Genomic DNA, 23643 nt, shown 5'->3' with positions numbered 1-23643 from the left:
GGGAGGGGGCGCGCTGCGCGCCGCCCGCCGCATGACCCCGCCCGCTCCGCCCGCCCTGAGCTCGTTGGCCGGCTTCCTGCGCTCCCGGCCCCGCCCCGCCCCTCCGCCCCCGCCGCGCCCCGAGCGCTGATTGGCTGCGGGCTGACAATGCGCGCGGCAGCGCCTCCCGCCCCGCCTCCCCCCCGCCGCTGGCTTCACCCCTCCAGCCACGCGCTGCCGGCCGCGAGCTGCCGGGTGGCGTCAGCGCGGCCGGTTCTGTCCGTTGAGGGGACACACCGCGCGGCGCAGCGCAGCGCAGCGGGGCTCATGGCCGCGTCCGATCGCATGATGCTGGGGCCACTGGTGGGCTCTATCGATCAGGGCACCAGCTCCACTCGCTTCCTGGTGAGCACATCGCGGGGAGTGGGGCGGCCCCGCCTGCGGGGTGCAGGCGGCGGCCCGGGGGAGCTGCCGATCCCCTCCTGCATCCTCGCGGGGCTCCTCCGGCCTCTTCTGTGCCCTTGGGGAAGGGCGGGGGGAGCGGGCCGCGCGGGGCTCCTGTCTCCAGCCCTGGACAGGCTCCCTCTGTCCCCCGGCGGGCCGGGGCCGCCGCGCCGCGAGGAGAAGCGAGCGCCGGTGGAAGGCGGGGGGCGGGGAGCCGCCGGCCGGCGGTGTCCCCCGGCCATCGGGCCCCCGTCGCCTTCCCGCCGCCCTGAGGGGCGAGCAGCGCTGCTCGCGCCGTGAGGAACGGAGGGGAGCGGCCGTGCCCGGCCGGCCCCAGAGCAAAGCGGAGGGCAGCGTTTCTAGGTGCTGCTGGAGGGGACTGCAAAATCCTGCTGCTTCGAGCAGGCTGTGTTTTAAACCTGTCGGGTCTGTCGCCCTGAAGTCAAATGGACAAGGTGCACAGGTGCTGTAGAAATAGATCCGCGTGAGTTGAGTGACTGTGATTAGCTAGCAGTGTTCAGACAGTGCAATGACTCTGCTGCATTCCCATCTAAAACCTACTTGGGCCGGTTGGAATGACTGCTGCAGTTCCGGAGGCTACAACCTTAATGTCAGTGTGTCCTGGGCACTGTAGGTATTCAGGTGACTGAACTTGTACACCTTCTGAGAGATGGGCTTGTTTAAACTCTGGAGGAAGATAGTTTCTTTAAGAATGGGGTGGTTAATATAATAATAATAATAACAACCTATATAAGCCCTTTAGTTTAAGGATCTAATTATTTCCCTATTATGCAATAGAAAGTAACTAATGGTGCTATTATATATGAAGCTTACAAACTTCCTGCATGCGAATCTCTGCAAATGACCTGTTGCTGAGTCAATAACTCATAGTGATTTGACTTAGATCCCAACGATAATTCCACTGTAGAAATGGAGTGGAGAATGACTAGATGCAAAATGCTGCCAAATGTGATCAGCTGGGAAGAGGAATGTTTTGTCTTGCCCTCGCCTTTTTTTTTGTGTGTGTGTGTGTGTGTGTGTGTGTGTGTGTGTGTGTGTGTGTAGTTGGTTTGGTTTTGTGTGGGTTTTAGGTTTTTTTCAATGCTTTCCCCATGTGGCATGCTCTTTCATGAAGCAGGAGACTAGAATATCTTCTTGACCTGTGTTACCATTATTACTCAATATCACGACCTTCATGGGATTGTCAAATGACAAAACATAGATCTGGGGGTGGAGAGAAACTCCAAACTGACAAATGACACCAGCAGGCTATCTTGCATGCCAGTCAGGAGTCCTTTTTGGAAAGAATTTGGAGAAGTTTCCTCTAACACCTGAAGATAAACTCTATCTGCTTTATGTGTATGCCAGGTTAACGTTTTTCTTGGCCTAAAAGGTTAACATTAGTAGAACCAAAAGTGACACAGCAAGCTTTAAATTTGTACTGAAGCTCTTTTTACCAGTATTTTTACAAGTTCTTCTAACAAGGATTTCTTGCACTAGATGCATTCATCAGTGGCTTGTATACAGTTGGGAGTTTTTTCTGTCTACATTAGGTATGTTGCCTCTGTTCAAGGATTCAGGTGCTTACACAAATGAAGTAATAATTTTTATTTTTTTTTTAAGTGTATTGTGTCTGTCACTCTTCAATTCTTCTTGTATCCATCCCAGTTTCACTCAGTTCATTTCAAAATACAATGTTGTCTTAAGTTTGGCAGTGCAACCAAACTATGATGATAATAAAGTTATGTGGATTTGAGCAAAAAAGATACAACATCACTGAATTAAATCAGAACATGGGGTAAGGGGGAAGGAGAGGGCAAACTGTGCAAGGATTTGCTAAAAGCTGCATCAGGCATTCAGATAATAACATGTATCTGGAGAATTCTGTGCTGGGATGAGATTGCCACACTTAGAAGAGAGACTTTGCTTTGAAAAGTTTTAAACCAAAATGTAATATGGTGTTCTTTTTACCCAAGTTGTTTTCTTGGCTGTGTTAATTGCCTCTCTATCTTCTACTGTGTTAGTTGTTTTCCATACCTTTTTCTCATGATCTCTACATTATTTTTTTTCTCTAGTGCTTCCAACAATTTTCATCTTCACCAAGTCACCAGTCAAAATGAAATTGCTGGTTACTTTGCACATCTCTATTCAGCAGTACAGTACAACTGCTACCTGTTTTTTTAAGATGGAAGACACACAATTTTGACCAGGTTAAAGATGACTGGGTGAAAAACTAGCAGGTCCTTTGGGGCTGAAGGGTAGTGTCAACAGTTCAGAGTCTGAATTTACAATTACAGGTGGCCAGTTTACAAGCGGTGTTCCACAGCAGTCAGTAGCAAAGAAAATGCTGTGATACCCCACAGTATTTTTGTTAACAGCCTGGGGGATGGGTTGGAATGCCCTCTCAAGTTTGCAGATCACCACAGACGGGAGGAACAGTTCATTGGAATTCCAGTTGAAGAAGTGGCCTGGCAGAAGCCTAAGTTCAACAAAGTTCAGCACTTGGGACAGAAGGCTAAGGAGCAGCTTGGTGAAAAAGGACCTGGGTTCCTGCTGGACAAGCAAGTTCAATAGAAGTGAGCAGTGTGTTCTTGTGCTGGTGAAGATTAACCACATTAGGAAAAGTGCAGACTGTGGATCAAAGAAAGTAATTATTGCCATCTGTGTGGCACTTGGGAGGCAGCATCTAGAACACCGTGTCTGGTTTTGTTTCCCCCAGAGGAAGAGAGAGTCTGAAGAACTGGATTTCGTCCAGCAAGGGGTCACTAACATGATCACTGCGCTGCAGCACAAAGCATGCAAGGAGGTGCTGAGAGATCAAGGGCTGTTTCTTCACAGAGAAGTGTAAGAGGATGTTTTCAGCTATCAGACCACGTCTTGTAGAGAACACAGAACCAGCCCTTTGTCAGATGTGCACAGAAATTACAACAGGCAATGAACACAAGTTGCAGCAAGTGAAATTTCAAATAGATGTAAGGAGGAAATGTTTCACTATGAAGGGCTCTGGATCAAGGACCCAGAAAGCCTGTGGGATTTCCATCCTTGCAGATACTCAACATCTGACTAGAAAAGGCCCTGAACAACCTGGTCTAACTTTAAATTTAAGCTTACCTGAGCAGTGGGTCAGGCTAGACAACCCCCAGAGATTCCTTCCAGAATTAATTATTCTGTGTATGGACACAAGTTTTGAGAGGTTCTCCTGCTTATGTGAATGAGGCTATATGAGCACAGACGATAAAGAAGTACCAGAACGAAGCTACATTTCTGCTACTGCCGCTACTTATTTATCCTTGCCTCTCACATACAACATACATACAGTTTTAGCTTATGCTGTAGTCTTAGCCTCTGGGAACCCTAATTTGGATCTTTTCTTTGCTAAGCTACTTGCTTTTGCAAAATGAACTGTAATTATTTTTGAGATCTCAACTTTTCTGTTGTGTTGAGTCTGCATAACAGATTCGGTTACCAGGGAGAGTGCAGTGCTTTAAGTACCAGTGCAACTGCTTAAGGCTCATTTTCTTTAAGATATCAAGCAGGAAAATAAATTGAGTAGGTTAAACGAGTGTACCCAGATGACTAAGGTCTGGTCTAGATGTTTTGCCAAATATTTTCATTAAATATTTGCATGTATCATGTTCCATTTTATTCCATTTTATTCAAGAATTGTATAATAAAAATCCATTGTAACTTCTTTTGCCAAAAGCCTTGGGATCATGAGCTAATGGCCAGCCTAACCACTGGCTGATCTCTTGCAAGATATTTGCTGCGTAAAGTCTGGCATTTTATCCAGGAACAAGAAGAATAAAAATATTCAGTGAAGTACACATACAATCAAGTACATGTACAGTACTTCAAGTTTTAGCTTCATCAGTCAGCCCCAGACATTTTTTTTTCCCCACCTCATTTCAAAAGAAACATTCAAATAAAGCTGTATCACACTTTCAGCATTCTTTTCAGTAAAGAAAAACTGGTTTTAGATAAGGAAAAACTTAGTATCCATTAAGCTTACCCTTCAGAGGGAAATGTTTCACCCCTCTACTGAAGTAATGTGACATTTTGGGGAAAAAAAACAAAGCTTGATTGTATAGCTAAAAAGAAGGGTTAAAAATATTGCAAATACTTTAGTTTTTTTCCTAGCTCTTAGCTTTTATCACTTCAAATACATTTCAGGTTTGCTTTTTATTCCCACAGAAGGGAAGAGACACCTGCTTGAGAGGGGAGGGAGATCTGTTCATCAGGAGCCTTCCAAGCAAGATAATTTCTGGGAAACTTGTTAAACTGTTACTTATTCATAATTTCTGCCTGCCTGTTAATGCTAGTGAAATGCTAAAGGTAGAATTATTGTTTGTCATCCTTCCCCCAGTTGGGTTGATTTCAATGCAGTTTCAGAACTCGAGCTAGGAGCTTGTTCGCTATAGCTGTTCTGGCTTAACAAAAGTCATGAAGATACAGCATAGGCCAACAGAATTAGCTTTTCTCCAGGCAGAGTTACGTGGCAAAGCTTGTGAGAGTAATGAAAAGTTACTTCTAAAATCTGCTTTCACTATTGTCTTTTCAGCTGTGCAGCTTCTTGCTTGACTTCCGTAAGCCTCATGTTTCTGTCTCATATTTATTTTCATCTTTGAAAATTATTACAACTGATTGATCTGAATTCTTTTCCATTGAGACAATAAAGACTCAATGTAATGCCATGCAACTCTTTGCACCCCTACCTATGATGCCATATGTTATATTAGAGACTCTATAAAGATCAGCCCTTGTGGTTGCTTACATACAGCATAGCTGAGTACGTCTGTCTTCTCTCTGCTCTTGAGATTTAAGGCTCAAGCTGTATGATAATTTGTTGGAAGTGGAAGGACTGTGTTATTTACCCTTTTCTTCAATCTCTCACCAGATAATGCAGTACGTATCTGGTGGTTTTCGCTGTCTTTCATCAAATCATCTCTGTTCAAGACACCTCTACATGTCCACTAGCCTAGACAATTCTTTTGTGACTGCTGATAAAATTAGGATAAAACTCACTTTGTCTTCCCCTACCCCCAGAAGTGACAGATCAATATAATAAATTGGAAGCAGTTCTTAATGAATATGAAAAGAACAAAAGCAGTGACAGACATATGCTTCAAACCTGTTTCAACAACAATGTACTAACCTCTGAATTACTCATTGACACCTATCTCTCTCTCACTACTCTCAGAGAGAAACAAGGACAGATTTTTTGAGTATTGGCAACATTTTTTGGGGGGGGGTGGGCAGGGAAAGAGGGGAGATCCCTTTTGTTTTATATATTCCCTGTTTTATAATCTTCTAGGTTCTAACGTAATGACTCATTTGTGTTTGTCATCCTTGTGTGTATCAGGATTCTATTTATCACTGTGGAACATGGTATTGTTCCTGGTGAAAATTTTTAATCCCTTGCCCGGAGGTGCAGGTAGTGTCTACTGGTTTTGTTGAGGATGTCAAAAGTTTGCGGTTTTGTTTGTGATGGATTAGGAGAGCGTGTTTACCTAGTTCTCTGTGGGCATGAAAAGATCTATGCATCTGTAGTATTACGGCTTCTGTTGAGAATTTATTGCTGTTAGAACAGCTTGCTTAGAAGGAGGCAGAAAGCTTTGCTGTGCTAGAGTTTCGTGCTTTATTATATGTGGGTCCTACACTCCAGGTTCAATGAATGACCTTGTCTAATTGTATTTATTTTCTGCTATCAGTAGGAATCCTTATGCACTGCCTGCTGTTTCAAGAACTAGTGAATGATTAATGGTGAATGATTACCGAATTATATTTAACACTGTTAGTAGGTCAGATACATACTGTTTCAATAAAGTCTTCTATCTTTCTATCCTTATTATAAAAAACCTAGTAAATGTTACTGGGCTTCTGGCAGAAAGGCAATTTCAAGTAAGAAAAGTCTTGCTGCATATATGTAAAACTTAATCTCTCCTATTAGCTTTGTTGGATAGTGTTTTAAGACCCCTATCCCATTATATGAGTTTCTTCCAAATATGTTCTACTGACAGGGCTTACCCTTTCATTAGGGTAGCTTCATATCAAGCCTCAGCTGGTAGATGAAACACAGATAAGTAAATATGGTAGGAATACAGTGGTGCTTTTTCTATGTAAACTTTCCAACTGATAACAGAGAAAGATGAACATGCATCTTTTTAAGACATCTTTTCTGGGTAGAGGAGGGGAAAAATTAGCTTTTAGTATTTTCCAGAGGTTGTGCTGCTGCTATCCTTGGAGGTTTTCAAGACCTGCCTAGAAGTCCTTGAGCAACATGGTCTAATCTCATAGCTGACTCTGCTTTGATGAGGAGGTTGTACTAGAGATCTCTCAAGGTCCCTTTCATCCTGAATTATTCTATTATTCTAATATGTAACTAGAATGTTTCTAAACTTCAAAATCTCACTTTAATGATACACTTTAAAGTTTCAAAGAAACTGGAGAATTAAAACTTCATCTGTTTTTTGTCAGGATTGTTCTAATAGTTTCAGAGTAAACTGTACTATCTAAATGAAATCAAGAGTTCGTGGATTAAAAGCTTTAAGAGCAATTTCTAACATTTGTGGAATGAGAAGAGAGAAGTCTACCAAATAAGTCTAGAAAAGATGCAGTTGTATCCTAGGAAGTGGATGGGTATAATGGAATTTTGTCCTTAGGATTAGAGTGGTTTCTATATCTGACCCTCCTCTGCTTGCCATAAAAAGATAGGATGGTGTCCTAGTGGCATGTTCTGCAGTTCACCTGTGTCTGCTATTAGATTTTACTGTCTAGGTCCCTGAACGTTCTTCAAGCAAAAGATTATGCATGGTGTTAGTGAGAAAAAGCCGTTTTCACAAGATCATCATAGCCCAGTCAGTTATACTGGCTTACCCATTGTACACTTGAGTTGGATGTTTTATTGGGTGACATCTTAGCTTGGCTGCAGCCAGTTACTTTTAGAAACAGTCCATTGATGGTTAAAGAGCGTTGTATATTCTAGCTGAGCTTCTACTTCAAGGCAGAGCTTCTAACTTGTGATTCCTTAAGAACAGCCATTAGTATAGTCCTCAGGATTCTATACGCTGCTGGTTTTTTTATAGTAGTATAACCAAATCTAAGTCACTTTTCTTCAGTTTTTTTTTTAATGTATTGTGTGGCTGCAGTGACATTCTTTTCTGGTCAGATTGTTCATGAGTTCTGTATTTGTAGTTTTGAAACAAACTGGGTTCTGCGTAAGTGCTTTTTCTTTCTTCGCCATTTGGTTCCTTTTGTGGTTTCTAAACTACACATGATTGTCTTTCTCTTAAAATCACTGTTCCTAAAAGCGGTTATAATTGACAGCGTAGCTTACCAAAATATTCTTTGCATACTTTAGTAACTACAATTCATATATCTGAACCCAGGTTACATGGATATTTGGGTTGATGGTAAAAAATTGCTATTAATTATAAGGGCACTGTATTTGTTCAAAAGAATAAATGTTAATTTATTGTCGTTTAAACTTCTGTGTTCATAGAAAGTTTTGTTGTGTAATTTATTTTCAGGTTTTTAATGCGAAAACATCAGAGCTATTGAGCCACCATCAAGTTGAGATAATGCAGAAATTCCCTAAAGAAGGGTATGAATTTTCTGTGGTTTTTCGTTTGTGTACATTTTTGTAGGGCATCTATATTTTTATCTATGAATGATCAAAACTGAAGTTGATTAATACTAACTGAGAACACACTATCTATCTGCTACAAAAGACTGTGTGATAGAAAAAATGATATAAAAAACCTCACGTGGAGTGTCCGGTATGTGCTCAGAGTTACGTAAACTAAAAATTATTAGTGTTTTACTGCTAACACTCATTAACGTATTTGAAGTTTAAACTTTGAAGTTTACAACTAAAGTTTAAACAAGACTTAAAGTCTCATTTAAAGTGGTAAAGGTGGTCATTTTCACAATTCAGTCATAATTTTCATCTTAGACTATATATATTGCTTAGTATGTTCTCTGAAGTGATTTTATTTGATTGTTTGTTCTTAGCTGACCTAACATTTGCTGCCAAAGCCTTCTGCCAAAGCAAAAGAAAAATTTTTGTTTTCTGTAGGTTTTTTCTTGTGAAAATACAATTTACTGTTTAAAAAGGATTTGAAATTCATTTTTGTAGATGTGTAAAACATACTTTGTAGTTATGATTTTGTCAAATGCTCAGCTGTTTTTTTCAGAATAAAAATTTCTTTTTTTTCCCTAAATGTGATTTTTTTGCATTTTTATTAACTGGTGTTTACTTTTTGTTAAAGATGGGTAGAACAAGATCCAAAGGAAATATTAAGTTCTGTCCATGAATGTGTGGAAAAGACCTGTGAGAAACTGCAACAACTGAACATAGACATCACTAATATAAAAGGTATTCATAAAATCATAGAATCATTTAAGTTGGAAAAGACCTTTAAGATCATCAAGTTCTACTGTTACCCCAGGACTGCCAAGTCCACCACCAAACCATGTCGTTAAGGGCCTCATCTCCTACTATTTAAGGCTAACTGAGGGCTTTAACATACTTATGGTTGAGCAACTCAGATTCTGTAGTTTTTAAGTCAATAAAAATGAACCATGGCAGAATGTGCTGGCTCCAAAGAAAATGTTAAATTGGAATTGAGAGCAGTTTGTTTGGCAGGAATAATGAGAAAATAAGTCCTTCATTTATTTTAGCAATGCAGGATCTACAAAGTAGACTTAACAGAGACAAGTGATGAATGAAGAAATTCTGAAATTTAAATTAGGACTGATTGGGAAAAACAAGTTTCCCTGTCAGTGTTGTTGCTGTCTCAGTTTGTGTCAAAAAAAAATATTTAGAGCACATAAGTTAAGCAGCAAAAGTTGAATGATGAGGATTTCAAAGTAATATTTCTAGATTATAACATGAACAAGTTGGAAGCTTTTTATTTCCCATTTACTTTCCTCTTCTCCTTACCAATACCTCCATCCTCTCCACCTATCCCTTCCCTTACTCACCCCCCAAAAGGGGTAAACAAACCTTCTGAAAAGGATACTTTCTATTTTGTCCTGAAGCCATTGGAGTCAGCAATCAGAGAGAAACAACAGTGGTTTGGGACAAGACAACTGGAGAACCTCTTTATAATGCTATTGGTAACTACTATACTTTTGAATTACATAAGATCATAAAATGAGCATGTTATGGAAAAATGCTTTCCTTACTTCCTGTGCAGATCTCATTGTGGCCAAGCTTACTAACTTCTTTGATTTTTTGATGTCTGTGTCATAAGCTGTGTGTTTGTATAAACCAGTGCAATTAAAAAAACTATTCTGTTAGAATTATTACTTAATAAATCACTTTATGTGATTTAAAAAAAACAATGTTCCTGAGAGGTTTTGTACATCCCTGGCCATGTAATGAAGCTCTGAGTTATGCCAAATTACTTCCTTTTAAATGAAGGAGCTTACTACATTTTCAGGATACTTTTGATTTAAGTTCAAAGGAAAAACACGTTAACAGGTTTAATGAAATCTTATTGCTTTTGAGTTTTACTTTTAACTTACCTTAGCTTTTCAGATTACGTCAGCTGTAGCACAGTATCTTTGAAAAAACAGGACTCTTCTATATTCAAATCTATGTTGCTGACAGCTTTATCTTAAGCCCAGCTGTACCTTGATAAGTCTGATGTAGCAAGTAAGTTCAAAGTTTTCATAGGGGTAGTAAATAATCAGCCTGCTATTTGTTTTAACCTCTTAGTTTAATAACAGTCATCTGCTGTAAACAAAGTAGTATCAATAATTTTCTTATGCTCCAAAAGAGAAAAGTATATATCCTATTATGTGGAAAATCATATTTGATTTCTCAACTTGTTTGTTCTCCTAAATCAATGCATTTATCTAACCATTTTTAAATTTTACAACAGTGCATTTAAAATACAATGGCAATACATTATTCTTCCGACTACATGAAAAGCTAAAAATAAAAAAGACAGGAATTTACTGGCAAGAGCTCTAGTTTTGTAGAATAAGCTTGTACATGTCACTTCTCCTGTATTAAATCAGTTGATAAGTTCATTTATTCATGTTTTCAGTGTGGCTTGACCTGAGAACCCAGGCAACAGTTGAGCGTCTTCTTAAAAAAATTCCAGGAAAAAACAAATCCTTTTTTAAGGTAAGACATATTCCAGAACATTTAAATAGTAGCTAAACTCTTACTGCTGCAGTATATAATGTTTTGAGATGAGTGCTTAAAATTCCCCAAAACAAAATAAATCAGTTGTAACATCTAGTCCCTTTTTAGCTTGTCAAATAATAAAAGATGTGCATAATGCTATACACCAATCTGAGACTGGAAAATGTTTATTTTCCTCAAAAGAAGTGATTAACACTCCTTACATATCTCAGTACAGAAGTTAAATGAGTAATCGTTAGTGAGACTTAATCATCCAATGGTAAGTAAACATCACACACAAAAATTAAAAGTAGAAAAAAAACATTTGGAAAGTAATTTATTGATGTAAAATGTGTTATCCTTTCTCGTGACTTAATGAAATCAATTGCAGCCAATCTGAGAACTGGAAGATAGTTCATAAAAGCAAATTCATTCGTCTTTTATATGTGGGTTTATATAAAAGAAGGTGTCATAATTCTTGATTTATATTTTCCTTGATTGATTGTATAAATTGTATATATTTTCTGTATATATGTTTTCCTGTAGGCAGGAAATGGATGTCAGAAATCATAAAAGCCCATTTGGGTTTTAATTGAATACAAATTCCATCTTTTCTGTGTTGTGCTACTCCTTTTTGTTGTCGTTACTAGCTGTCTAGTCGTATGGGGATATCATAGATAAGACAGGATTTCTGCAAACAACTATTTCCACATAAATGGTCTTTGAACTGCATTTAGATCAGCTTTGATCTTTGTCCATTAATGCACTGATCATTTGTTTATATTTTCAGACTTGCATGTTGTATGGTTAATACTTACTTAAAGAACAAGTCTGTGCAATTTCTCTGAGTTTTTTGTCTTTGGTTTTTCACTTACAATCACTATTTTTACATGTAACTACAGTATTCATGGAAAGGATACTCATATGGTATTTAGATGATTTTTTTAATTTTATTTTACAGTTTAGGACTGGTCTTCCACTTAGCACTTATTTTAGTGCAGTGAAACTTCGATGGCTTTTGGATAATGTGGAAGAAATTAAGCAAGCAGTTGGTGATGGAAGAGCTATGTTTGGGACTATTGACTCATGGCTTATATGGGTATGTATTTGTGAGTTTATTATCACTCTTTTTAAAATTAATTTCCATATCATACAAATTCCTGTGCAAAATACTGTGACGTATGATGCCCACTGATCACGCAGTGATGTGAATACAAAGAAATGCCATTAAACTTCCATAGAATCATAGAATAGTTAGGGTTAGAATGGACCTTAAGATCATCCAGTTCCAACCCCCCCGCCATGAGCATGGACATCTCACACTAAAACATGTCGCTCAAGACTCCATCCAACCTGGCTTTGAACACTGCCAGGGATGGAGCATTCACAACTTCTGTGGGCAACCTGTTCCAGTGCCTCACCACCCTCACTGTAAAGAACTTCCTTATATCTAACCTACACTTCCCCTGTTTAAGTTTGAACCCACTACCCCTTGTCCTACCACTACAGTCCCTGATGAAGAGTCCCTCCCCAGCATCCTTGGAGGCCCCCTTCAGATACTGGAAGGCTGCTATGAGGTCTCCATGCAGCCTTCTCTTCTCTAGGCTGAACAGTCCCAACTCTCTCAGCCTGTCTTCATACGGGAGGTGCTCCAGCCCCCTTATCATCCTCATGGCCTCCTCTGGACTTGCTCCAACAGCTCCATGTCCTTTTCATGTTGAGGACACCAGAACTGTACACAATACTCCAAGTGGAGTCTCACAAGAGCAGAGTAGAGGGGCAAGATCATCTCCTTCGACCTGCTGGTCACGCTTCTTTTGATACAGCCCAGGATACAGTTGGCTTTCTGGGCTGCAAGCGCATACTGAAGCTGGCTCATGTTCAGTTTCTCATCAACCAACACCCCCAAGTCCTTCTCCACAGGGCTGCTTTAAATCTCTTCTCCACCCAACCTGCAGCTGTGCCTGGGATTGCCCCAACCCAGATGCAGGACCTTGCACTTGGCGTGGTTGAACTTCATAAGGTTGGCATCAGCCCACGTCTCAAGTGTGTCAATGTCCCTCTGGATGGCATCCATTCCCTCCAGCGTATCAACCGAACCACACAGCTTGGTGTCATCAGCAAACTTGCTGAGGGCGCACTCAATCCCACTGTCCATGTCACCAACAGAGATGTTGAACAAGATCGGTCTCAACACTGACCCCTGAGGGACACCACTCGTTACCCATCTCCAATTGGACATTGAGCCATTGACCACAACTCTCTGTGTGCAGCCATCCAGTCAATTCTTTATCCACCAAGTGGTGCATTCATCAAATTGATGTCTCTCCAGTTTAGAGACAATGATGTCATGCAGGAAATCATACTAGATGAACTTTTTATTGTCCCTTTATTACTATTTTTTTTTTCTTTTTTTGGTAGATGCTTATGTGTAGTTTACTATTTATAGGTTGCTGTAAGATTTTGCTCATGCTTTTGGAAATATCTTGGACTTCAGAAAGGTGCATCAGCTACCTTTGCAATATGAGAATCCAGGAGGTACTGTTGTAATCCTATTACCTCTCTTGTGCCTTTCTTCCACTGTAACAGGTCTGCCTCTTTGGTTGTCAGAGAAATATCAGAGTTCCCACTTCCAAGCTGAAAGCATTGTGAATTCAGAAATAATTTTTTTAATTTCTTTAAGTAAATTTCTATCTTTGCTTGGTGAATACTATTGGTATTTTTTTTGTTCAGAGTTTGACAGGTGGAAAGAATGGAGGTGTTCACTGTACGGATGTAACCAATGCCAGCAGGACAATGTTGTTCAACATTCATTCCTTGGAGTGGGATCCTGAGCTCTGCCGGTAAGCTCAGTTTTTCAATAATACTGTTATTTAAATAGATTCTGTAAGTGTTGCATGAAGAGGTTAATTTAAGAGTAAGAATCTCTTATCTAGACTAAGATCAGCAGTTACTGTTGAATTTACTGTTAGTAAATTACATTAGTAGTTAAGATTCATTGTTCTCCAGATGTCCAAATTGCAATAGCCTGGATTAATTGCAAGTAGCAGATTTTTTCTGTAGGTGGAAGACTGGTTCATGGAAACAATGACATTTAATAGTTTCTTTATACCTTAATTACATTTGTAAGTCGCTTACAATGATAGTGTCTCTATTTTAAATTTAAATTTATTAACAACTATGTTATAAAGATATTGCTGGAAGAGGAATGACTTCCCACATGAAACTGTTGCATATGTCTTCAAAATATTCAAATATATGCTGTTTTACTCCATAATTCAGTGTCATGTACTGTAACAAATGGAAAAACACAGTGATGGATTAAATCCTAGAAGTCAAAGTTCCTTTTACAGTTTTTTTTTCTTTAAAACGTGGACATATTTAAGAAAATAAATGCAAAAAGCTTTCTGATTTGGCACTGACCACATATATATATAAATTATTTTGTATTGTGTTCAGGTTCTTTGATATTCCTATGGAAATACTCCCAAAAGTACGAAGCTCCTCTGAGATTTATGGCCTGATGGTATGTTTTCTTGTGTTGTGTGAAGTTAATCTTGTAAAAATATGACTATATCAATGTAGATTTGTCAGAATTCCCGTAGATAAAGTCTAATAGTTTTTCCTAGACCAGTATTGATTGATTTATGATTAGTGTGTCATTATCTATTGTATAATATGAAATGAAGTTGAGTATTTCTTGTTTTCTGAGTATCAAATAGACAAAACAAGACAGGAGAGGTTTTTGATAAGGATAAAAATTTAATTTTTTATTACAGTGACTTACTGATTTAAAAACTACCTTTCAGTATGCCATGTTTAATCAGTAGATTAAAAGAACGAGATTGTTGTTATTGGAGCAAACTATTTTTACTTCTGAAAAGAAATTATGAAAGTCACCATGGAAGTCTTCATGATCTAAGAGGACTGGACAAGATGTGTGATGTCTTATTTCCACATAACCAAGGGCAAGATTAGTCAGTTTTTGTGAACTGGAAAATCGCAAGTGACACCTTAGATTGCCTTCTTTTTGAAAAACAAACTTCTCTTGCTATGTATATTTACATAGCATTCAATCAAAACATATTTTGGAATATCTCTTTTTAATCACACTGCTTTACAGTGCAGCTGTGAATATTAGGAATAAATCATTAATTGTCATCAAGTGACTGAGGTTTCAAGTTTACTTTGATGCAGCACCAACTGTTCTGATACAGTGGCATCTAATTTATTAGTTTCAGAATCAGATAAACTGGATGTTGTGGTTTTCCATTCTTTTTCTTGGTAGTTTGTTGTTTACTAAGAACATACAAGAACATACAAGAACATTTTATAATTAAGACAAGTTATGAGAATTTTATGTAAAATATAATTCTAACTTGCCTGACGTAAGTATTTTTACTAATCTGTTAATGGAGATGCCACTAGAAGTTTATAATGTAAATAATGTGAAGGTAGGATGAGAGTTAGTTGTATTAAGCTGAATGAGTGAGGTAAATGGAAACAGCATGGAAACCTGGCAACTGAAACACTATTGCTGGTCACTTTAAATGTGAACTTTTGTTTCTCTTCCCCTTTCCTTCCATTTTTTTTCCTTTTTCTTCCTTTTGCTGACTGTAGAAAATCTGTCCTAGCCTGGTGAGTAGAGGCTTCCATTAGGCTGACCACCTACATCTTACCCATTCTGTTCAGATGCTGTGCATTTCCATTGGTTTAAGGATTAGTAAAAACACACTTCCTAGACCAATAAATTTGTCAGGTATTTCCAAATTTGAGGTTCATGCCAAAGTTGTTTCTAAAATGTAATCTTGATATATGTGTTTGCCTTATTTTACAGGCTGTTGAATATATCTTTTTATAGTGAAGTAAAAAATACAGCTACGGGCTATCAAATGTCTTGTTTTATAAATGAGAAAAGTATGCCATTCTGTCTACAAACATTCATTCTATTATAGTGAAATACCAGATTCAGGCGGGGTTTTTAGTGCATTTATAAACTCAGTTACCTAAATCCAGATAATTAAAAATGAGAATTAAAGAAAAAGATTCAGATTGGAAATACACTTGCATGGCTTCACTGAAAATGGATTTTCACAGTTGCACAAAGAAACAGGTTAAAGAAAAAAGTAAAAATTGTCAGGATATAGATTTCTTATGATATCTGTTGTAAGAATATAACTAAAAAACTACATGGTAATGTTTAGAAAAGTTCTATATGAGACTTAAAATGCTGTCTTAAGTGAGGCATCTGTCTTTGCTTAGTGTGTCATCACAATCACTTTTTTTTCTGTTCACTTTACCATTTTGCACTTTTGCATTTTACACTTGACACCGACTGCACAGATGACACAGATTTCTGTACACTATGATTTCAACAAAACTTATGTTAAGAACTGTTGAGGTGGCATGAGATAGACCTGTAAATTTCCTGCTGGTTTTTAGTGTTTATAGTCATGAGCTGCATTAAGCTGAAGTCTGTTGTATACCCGAACTGAACCATGCCGCTTACATGACCCTTCTTTGTTTTCCTTTGAGCATTAATAGTTTAGCTGCTTTTTCATTGCCTTCAATTGTAATCATGGAAAGCTAATTTGGAGATTTTCTTTCTCTTTTTGTGAATCAGAAATCTGGAGCTTTGACAGGTGTACCGATTTCTGGAGTAAGTCCTACTTCAACTCAGATTCTGAGATAAGAGCCTGTTTCTGCATGAACGTATCTTCACTGGAAAAAGCTTTAAGATGGGGGAATCCTGCTACGAATTAAGTTGATGGTTTTCTACTTCATGTTAAACATGAACTAAACTTTTGAAGTTGAATTATTAATTGACTAGATTCTTCATTATTAAGTTATGATCTGGCTGTGGAAATACAGCTGGCAGCTTTGATGCATATGTGTAGTGCTGTTGCAAACTTAGGATCTCTAAGAAAGTAACAGTACAAAATGGAAGCAAGCCTGGCTTTATAGATAAAAAGAGTTCAGTATATGCATAATCCAAAAATGCTGAGCAGATTCTCAGCTTTTTTCCATACAACATGCACAAAGATAGTAAATTTTTATTTTTATTTCTTTAAATTGTTCACCATAAGTAGCATGACACATTTCATTTGCAGTTCTTACAAAGGAAAGAGTAGTAAAAAGCACAGGTTATCTCTGTAGATTTTTTCTCACTTCCAATTACCTGTGTGCTCCTAGTACAATAAAGTGTATCTGTTCGTGTTCCTTTTTCATGCATGTGATCAATGTTGCAGACATTTGCTAAAAAACCCCCAAACCTCTCTTTTCAGTGCTTGGGTGACCAGTCTGCTGCTCTTGTTGGGCAAATGTGTTTTCAAGATGGGCAGGCAAAAAATACGTAAGTTATTATGAAAGTAGTAACATAAACACACTGTTCTGAGTTTAGTATTATGTTCTCTTTCAAACTAACTGCCAAATGCTTTTGTATTTACCCCATAACTACAGCTCTACCTTTTGACTCTGTTGACCTACAAAGTAAAGAGTGTCCTGACTTTATATAAAACAGTGGCCATGTGAGTTAGATTGCATAGACTTGAATGACAAAAACCCCTCAGCCTTGCTAGACAGGAAAGGTTCATTTCAGTTACAGTCCTTGGTTTTGCTTCTGTGTCTAGCTGAGTGTGGAGAATTTTACATTTGGGGTTTTTTTCATTATTTCTCAGCCTCTTAGTGTCCCTTGGTTAAAATAGATGGTCAGTTAAATCAGGCAACTGGTGTAATCAAACATTAATTTGAGGAAAAGCTCCTTGATCAAATGACTTACTGTTCCATTTACAGCCATGTGCTTAACTGAGCATGTAGGTACATACACAGTATGGGACTTTCACAGATTTAATTACACATTAATCTATACTTGTTGCTAATTAACCTTCACCTTATCTTTTATATTTATACACAAATTTAATGGTTAGTGGCCTTGTATTTTAGTAAGTGTATTTTAGTAAAACAAACATGGTTCTAAATTATGCTGTGACAAAGTATTTTTATAAGAAACACTTTCATAATGCAAGAGACCTTTTGAGAAAAAAAAAACCCAAAACCAGCAGCAACAGAACAAAACCCCACTCATACAACTAAACAAAAAGGTAAAAGCGAGATTTTTCTGGGGTTTTTTAACCTATTTGTGTAATTGTTTACTGTTTTTCTCTCCAAATACAACTGAAGAATATCTCAGTACTATTTTAAGCTATTAACTTTCAGAGTATTAAAAAGGTAGGGAACTTGTAATTTCTTAGAATAAGTTACAGTGGCTTATAAGTAATTAAATTTTATTAATTCGTGTCCTTATATGTATGTGTATACACACATATAAGTGATGTGGTCTTTGAATGCCGGCAACAAAATTTCTTTAATTTTTCCCTTTAAAAGCTTGAATTTAATATTGTGAAATATTTATTTTATGAAGTAGCTTTCGTAATCATCTTAAACTGAAGTCGGTAAACACTGCCACCAAAGAGGAATTCACACGTTTTCAGCTGTACTGATCTTTGATCAAGTATTATTCAAGAAAGAGTTAGAGAGAGGCTTGGGACTGGATTTTTCAGCTTCAGACTGCATTTGAATCAACTTTTTGAGAATGATTTTATCATAGTTAATGGTAACATAACTGTCAAGAGGCAAAACTGTGGTGTCTTGACTCTACAAAGGGGAGTCACAGATTCATGAATTGCAGTAACAGGTTATCCTTTAAACATCCTGGTTTTAACTTGTCTTTGCTTTCATGCTAGGTATGGAACAGGATGTTTCTTGTTGTGCAATACAGGTCAGAAGGTCAGTTGCATTTTTTAGTTCACTTTTTTTTTACAATCTTTATTTAAGCTCTGGAGTACAACTGTGTGTTAGCCTTTCTTATTAATAACAGTTATATTGCTAGACATAAGGAAAAGTGTATGCTGAAATCTGAAAAAATAGAAAAGAATAATTTATTCAAGGTGTTTCAGTAAGACTCCATTTCCTAGCTCCTTAAGTTTCCAAAAAAGAACTTTTCATAGCAAGTTTCTTGCTCTTTCCTTGTATATGTTTCTTAACATCACCCAGAAGTGCTGAGTGTTCTTTTACATAACCATGTGCTTTTCTCCTTGGGTTGGCTTTTTTATTTCTTCCATTCATTTTCTCCCATTGTTTCTCTGTAGTTGAATAAATAATGCAAAGCTTTGGCTTCCTTCTCATTCACATCTCCTTCTAAAGAACCCCTATTCTTTATTATGAGGAGGCTAGAAAGATCTAAAGCAGCTTGTAGAAATGAGAGTTAACACCAGTAATCTGAGGGATCTCTCTTAGGTGTTTATTTAGAGTGGCTAATAATTTACATTGTTTAAACTGTCCCTATTTATTTTTCTTTTCATTGAAGGTTTCGTCTCTCGTTTATTATAATTTGAATATTTTTATTTAACTATTTTCTGTCTCTGTTCATGCTTTACCTTTTCTTTCCTCATTCCCCATTTAGTCTGTGTTTTCAGAGCATGGTCTTCTAACCACAATAGCTTACAAACTGGGCAGAGACAAACCTGTTTGTTATGCACTAGAGGTAAGTCCAGTAATTTATTCAGTTTTGTAGTGATACATGTTCTTGTTTACTTCTCTAGTATCCTTACATTATCGTCAGTTGCATGGAAATCAAAATAACTTTGTGTTATAGCTTGCGTGCCTCAAGGCTTGTGTGTGGTTATGGTTAGCCCTATCTCCAATTTGTAACATGTAATCTAATAAAAATATTTCTACATTGCATTACTTATATTTTCAGGGCATGATGGCTAAAACATTTTTTCTCTTACACAGTCTTTCAAATATGTAATAAATGTAAATAAATGAAACACAAAAATGTTTATACTAGAAGTGGTTTTAAAAAAGAGGGGGAAAAGTACTACTGTTCCTCTCATAATAAAAGTCATAGCTAAATATCTTTTGTTTTCATTTCATTCTAATGGATTTTACTTCTAACTTTTAAAAATAGAATCAAATTTCTGGGGCAAGAAGCCTCTAATAATTGAGCTTTTTTTACCTACTGAGACTTAAGTACCTACTTCCAGAGTTTAGTTCCTCAGTTCTCCACACAACTCTGAGGGCATCCAAATCCTGTAGAAAATTCGATTTTTATTTTAACTTCAGATTCATTGTTCTAAAGCTCTGCTTCTGAAGCACAGACCAGCTGAGCACCTATTTGCCACCAAAGCTTCATTGGGAATAACAGAATTCTTCCATCTGTGTTGCTTAGCGGGCTTGATCTACTAGTTATTCTCAAAACATGCATACTGTATTCTCGGCTGCCATTGACCTTTTGTAGAGAGCCTACATTTTCCATGTGAAACAGACAGACACAGGATTTTCTTTGCTTTGGGAGAATAGTTTGTGGCTTGCAGTACTTTTCTAAGATGTAGAAGGCTGTGTACCTTTCCTTTTCCTTTCCTAAGGAAAGTTGATCTTGCATTTGCCATGTTCTGGCAAACTTTGGAGTTTTCATTCTGTGTGGGTGTGTGAGAAGTTTGTTTTATTTTTAACCCATGTTCTCAAAGCAATAACTGTAACTGTCCTGAGAGTGATTTGTATTTCTGCATGCTGAAACACATGCATGTGTACTTTGCTTCTTCCTCATCTCCAAGTCTTTAATGTTAACTGTCTGAAGAAATGGCTTCAAGAACAGATATTAAGCATCTTTTCTCCTGTATCCACGCTAGAATCATCTACAGTCTGCTGGTTTAGACACTTTACACCGAGGCAAAAGATGTGGATTCAGCCTTTTCTTTTCATCAAATCCGTATCTTGTAATAGCTAGCTGGTTAGAAAACACCTCTGCTCCTTCTAGCAGTGGCTTTGAATGAAAATACAATGCTGCTCCTGTTTTACTTGAAGGTTAGTCTAGTAGACTTGAAATTGTCTTGTAGAGAAAACCATTTGGACTTTGGAATGAGATGGGAGCCATGCCATTAATCTATGACACAGTAGAGCCATTCAGGGCTGTTTGCTGAGGCAACAAAGCAATTTTGCTGGCAAATACAAGTACCTACATTTCTGTCTGGGCATTTGTATTTAAGCTCTAGACATAATCAGTCTTGTATTTTCAAATCAAAGCATAAAAATCTTAATTTGTCAGAAAAAGAAGGATGAGGCTACTGGACCTCATAATGGTATATTCAGGAGAAGACCTAAATTAGACAGACAAGAAGTCTGCTTAGGAAATGTCATGGTAACTGCCCCCCGTGGCAAAAATCGTGCAATACATACCATTTACAACATGCAGCTTGTGTAACAGGCTGCCACTTTTACGTGGCAGTCTCCAGCTGTCAAGAAACTTGTGGTTTGATGGAGAGCATTCTTGAGTGTGCTGTAAGCCTGCGATTGGAGGCCACAGCTACCTTTCCTCTCCAGCCTTGTAAAAAGGAACAGAAAGCTATCAACTGTCATCTCCTAATGTTGTAGTGATTTTGTTTCTTTCAGGGATCTGTTGCAATAGCTGGTGCTGTTGTTCGTTGGCTGAGGGACAATCTAGGTATCCTTAAGACTTCACAGGAAGTTGGTAAGTATTCACAATTTGGAGCTTAAAGTTTTAAGTTCTTAAAGTTCTCTTTTCCAATGTCTTGATGTCTGGAATGTTTGCAAAGCTGCCTCTTAAAGGAATTGTGGAGGATGATAATCCGTTTTGGCTAATAATACAGTAATCCTTTAGCATTTGGGTAGCTGATATTTTCTGCTTAAGCTCAACTGAAACAACCTGGAGTGTGACATTATAGAAACTAGGAATATATCAGACTTTGAAAAAGGAGAGTATGTTGGAAGCATGCAAGTGTAGCAGTTTGGAAGTGACTGATTTATGAGATTTAGGATTAAAAAGCAATTAATTACATATTTTTAATTTTGTATTTTATTAAAAGGTGGAAAAATTAGAATTCTAATTTTACATAAAACTTCAAAGATTAAGCAAAAACTTAAAACATCAGTCTATTGTTCTGTAACAAAGCTTTGCAGACCATACAGAAGAATATAAACTACTGTCACGTGAATTAGCCAGCTGTTGAAACACTACAATACCTCTTGGCTTCACAAGTTTGCCTAGACCTTTGGAAGGTTTGAGTTTCAAGAACTTCAATCTTGTCAGTGTTCGTAAAGTCATATGGGACTTCATCATCTCTTCCTGTTTCCTTGGACATGTCCTTCCTTCTCCCTTCACTCCTTTTTTAAGTAGAGTTTGTATGAAAGTACCATTTTAAAAAGAGTTTTTGAAGAAGTTTTCCTACTTCTTTTCTCTATTGCTATGTTTCTCTGATCATTGCAAACAGAATAAATTTTAAAAAGCAGAAAAAACCATTTTCCTTTCTTCTTATAGGAAGGAGCTGCACATTAGCATTACTTCCTTTTCAGATCTAGATGTTTTAATGTAATTTTTTTAATCAAAAATATTTTAATATTGGGGAGTTCAGATATCCAGAGTTATTACTCTGATATTAAGAAGCTTCAGATTTCCTTGTAGCTGGCCTTGTGATTATATACGTAAGCTGAGAATTTAGAACTCTAAATCCATTTGAAATTAATGAGAATTTAGTTCTTAACTCCCTTTGGTCTTGATCCAGTTTCAGCTGCTTGCCTTGACTTAGATGCAAGTAAAGTGCGACCTTTTGGACTGCTTTGAAGGTTGCATTCTTTACCCACATGATACCCTTTGAAAACCTCACAGAATCTACATCAGAATATTGAGTATACAATTTTGATTTTCAGTTTTGATTTTTCATTTTACGTTTCCCGCAACTCCCTATGCCCCATCTTCCATTAATATTGTTACAAATAGAAAACTAGTTAATGAGAAGCAGGGTGCCAGAGTTAGTTGTATTTTCTAATTGTATGTGGCTTTATTATTTTTGTAGCTGCCTAACATATTCTGAGTATTTTCCCTATGTAACTAATAACACCTTTAAGTGTCATATTTAAGTGTTGGTACAGTTGTGAAAAGCTAAGTGAAGACTGTTTGTGTGTGTGCATTAGAAAAACTGGCCGCAGAAGTGGGGACTTCTTATGGCTGCTACTTTGTGCCAGCATTTTCAGGACTGTATGCACCGTACTGGGAACCCAGTGCAAGGGGGTAAGAGTCTGACTAAACACTTCATTTGCAGGGAGATTTAATGATTTTACAAATACTATCGCTAGTCCTTCCAGGTATGTGAAATTGTTCTTTTTGTTCCTGTGATGTGTCTTGATACATCATTCTCTCTGGTATCTTCAAGCAACTACTGCATTTCTCTTTTGTATTTAACCAGTTCAAAATAGCAGCTGCTACTAGAAGAAAAAGGATTAGCTAGCTCAGCTACTCACCCTCCTGCCCCCCCATCCACAAAAAAAATTGGGGAGGGGAGCAGGAAAAACATGTGGGCTGGATTGTGTGTTTTAGAGGACAGGTACAAGATAGTTCTGTCATTCTCGCCACTAATAAGGCCAGCTTTTTTTACTCACACATTTCTGTTTCTGAAAGGATTTTTATCTCAGTAAAGAGCAAGAGGAGGTCTGCATACCTGTGAGCTCTCAGGCAACGAAAGCAAAAAGTGAAGAATTTAGTGCTGATTAGTTTTTTTGAGCTCAGTTTCCAGTGGCTGCTGCATTTACTATCACAAATGATACAGGCTATTTAACTCATCCCCACTTCTCTTTCCTCTCCTTCTCCTTATGTCCAGCTTTCTTTCCAGTCTGTTGAACACTCTTTTCTCCTCTCCTTCTAGTCCCTTTCCAAGTTGTTAAGACTTAACTAGCTGGTACTAGTTAGAACTACTAGTTCAAACAATTCTATTTGTCTTGTCTGCTATTGTGAGCTTGCCTACTGTTGCTGGAATCGCAACATGCCATGGAAGTCACAGTATAACAAATCTAAATATAAAAGAACTTTTCTAAAGTGAGAAAAGAATTCTTACAGAATACCAAGTTCTGAGGGTTTAGAGTAGTTTTATCTTTATAATTTAGATGCTTTTTGTACATAAGAAAGAAAAAAATCTTTGAGTTAGATTTTTTACAGTTTTTCAGATCACAGTGCTTAACTGTTCAACTGTTAAAACCTGATCTTTGGAATGACAACTAAAAATGTCCTTTAGTAT

General features: G+C 37.7%; 1 protein-coding gene across 8 annotated transcripts in view; it reads left to right on the top strand.

Moving 5' to 3' along the window:
* The first annotated feature begins 202 nt into the window (after positions 1 to 202).
* Positions 203 to 23643, top strand: part of GK (glycerol kinase) — a 37643-nt gene continuing 14202 nt past the window's right edge. For 3 of the 8 annotated variants that reach the window (XM_030471258.1, XM_030471218.1, XM_030471266.1), the window contains exons 1-15: positions 203 to 384; positions 7950 to 8023; positions 8691 to 8797; positions 9463 to 9540; positions 10479 to 10558; positions 11520 to 11657; positions 13292 to 13401; positions 14018 to 14084; positions 15179 to 15196; positions 16182 to 16217; positions 16843 to 16910; positions 18301 to 18343; positions 19020 to 19100; positions 21008 to 21086; positions 22547 to 22643. In XM_030471258.1, the coding sequence (XP_030327118.1) occupies positions 307 to 384; positions 7950 to 8023; positions 8691 to 8797; positions 9463 to 9540; positions 10479 to 10558; positions 11520 to 11657; positions 13292 to 13401; positions 14018 to 14084; positions 15179 to 15196; positions 16182 to 16217; positions 16843 to 16910; positions 18301 to 18343; positions 19020 to 19100; positions 21008 to 21086; positions 22547 to 22643 (1154 nt within the window). In that variant the 5' untranslated portion in view covers positions 203 to 306. Of the gene's footprint in view, positions 385 to 2498; positions 3000 to 3142; positions 3268 to 7949; positions 8024 to 8690; positions 8798 to 9462; positions 9541 to 10478; positions 10559 to 11519; positions 11658 to 13291; positions 13402 to 14017; positions 14085 to 15178; positions 15197 to 16181; positions 16218 to 16842; positions 16911 to 18300; positions 18344 to 19019; positions 19101 to 21007; positions 21087 to 22546; positions 22644 to 23643 lie in introns of all 8 variants that reach the window. The other 5 variants (XM_030471225.1, XM_030471234.1, XM_030471241.1 and 2 more) reach the window with 4 other exon arrangements.

This window comes from Strigops habroptila, chromosome 2, assembly GCF_004027225.2.
Source record: "Strigops habroptila isolate Jane chromosome 2, bStrHab1.2.pri, whole genome shotgun sequence".
Classification (NCBI taxonomy): domain Eukaryota; kingdom Metazoa; phylum Chordata; class Aves; order Psittaciformes; family Psittacidae; genus Strigops; species Strigops habroptila.
Note: the sequence above shows the minus strand (reverse complement) of the source record. Positions and strands in the feature narration are given on the sequence as shown.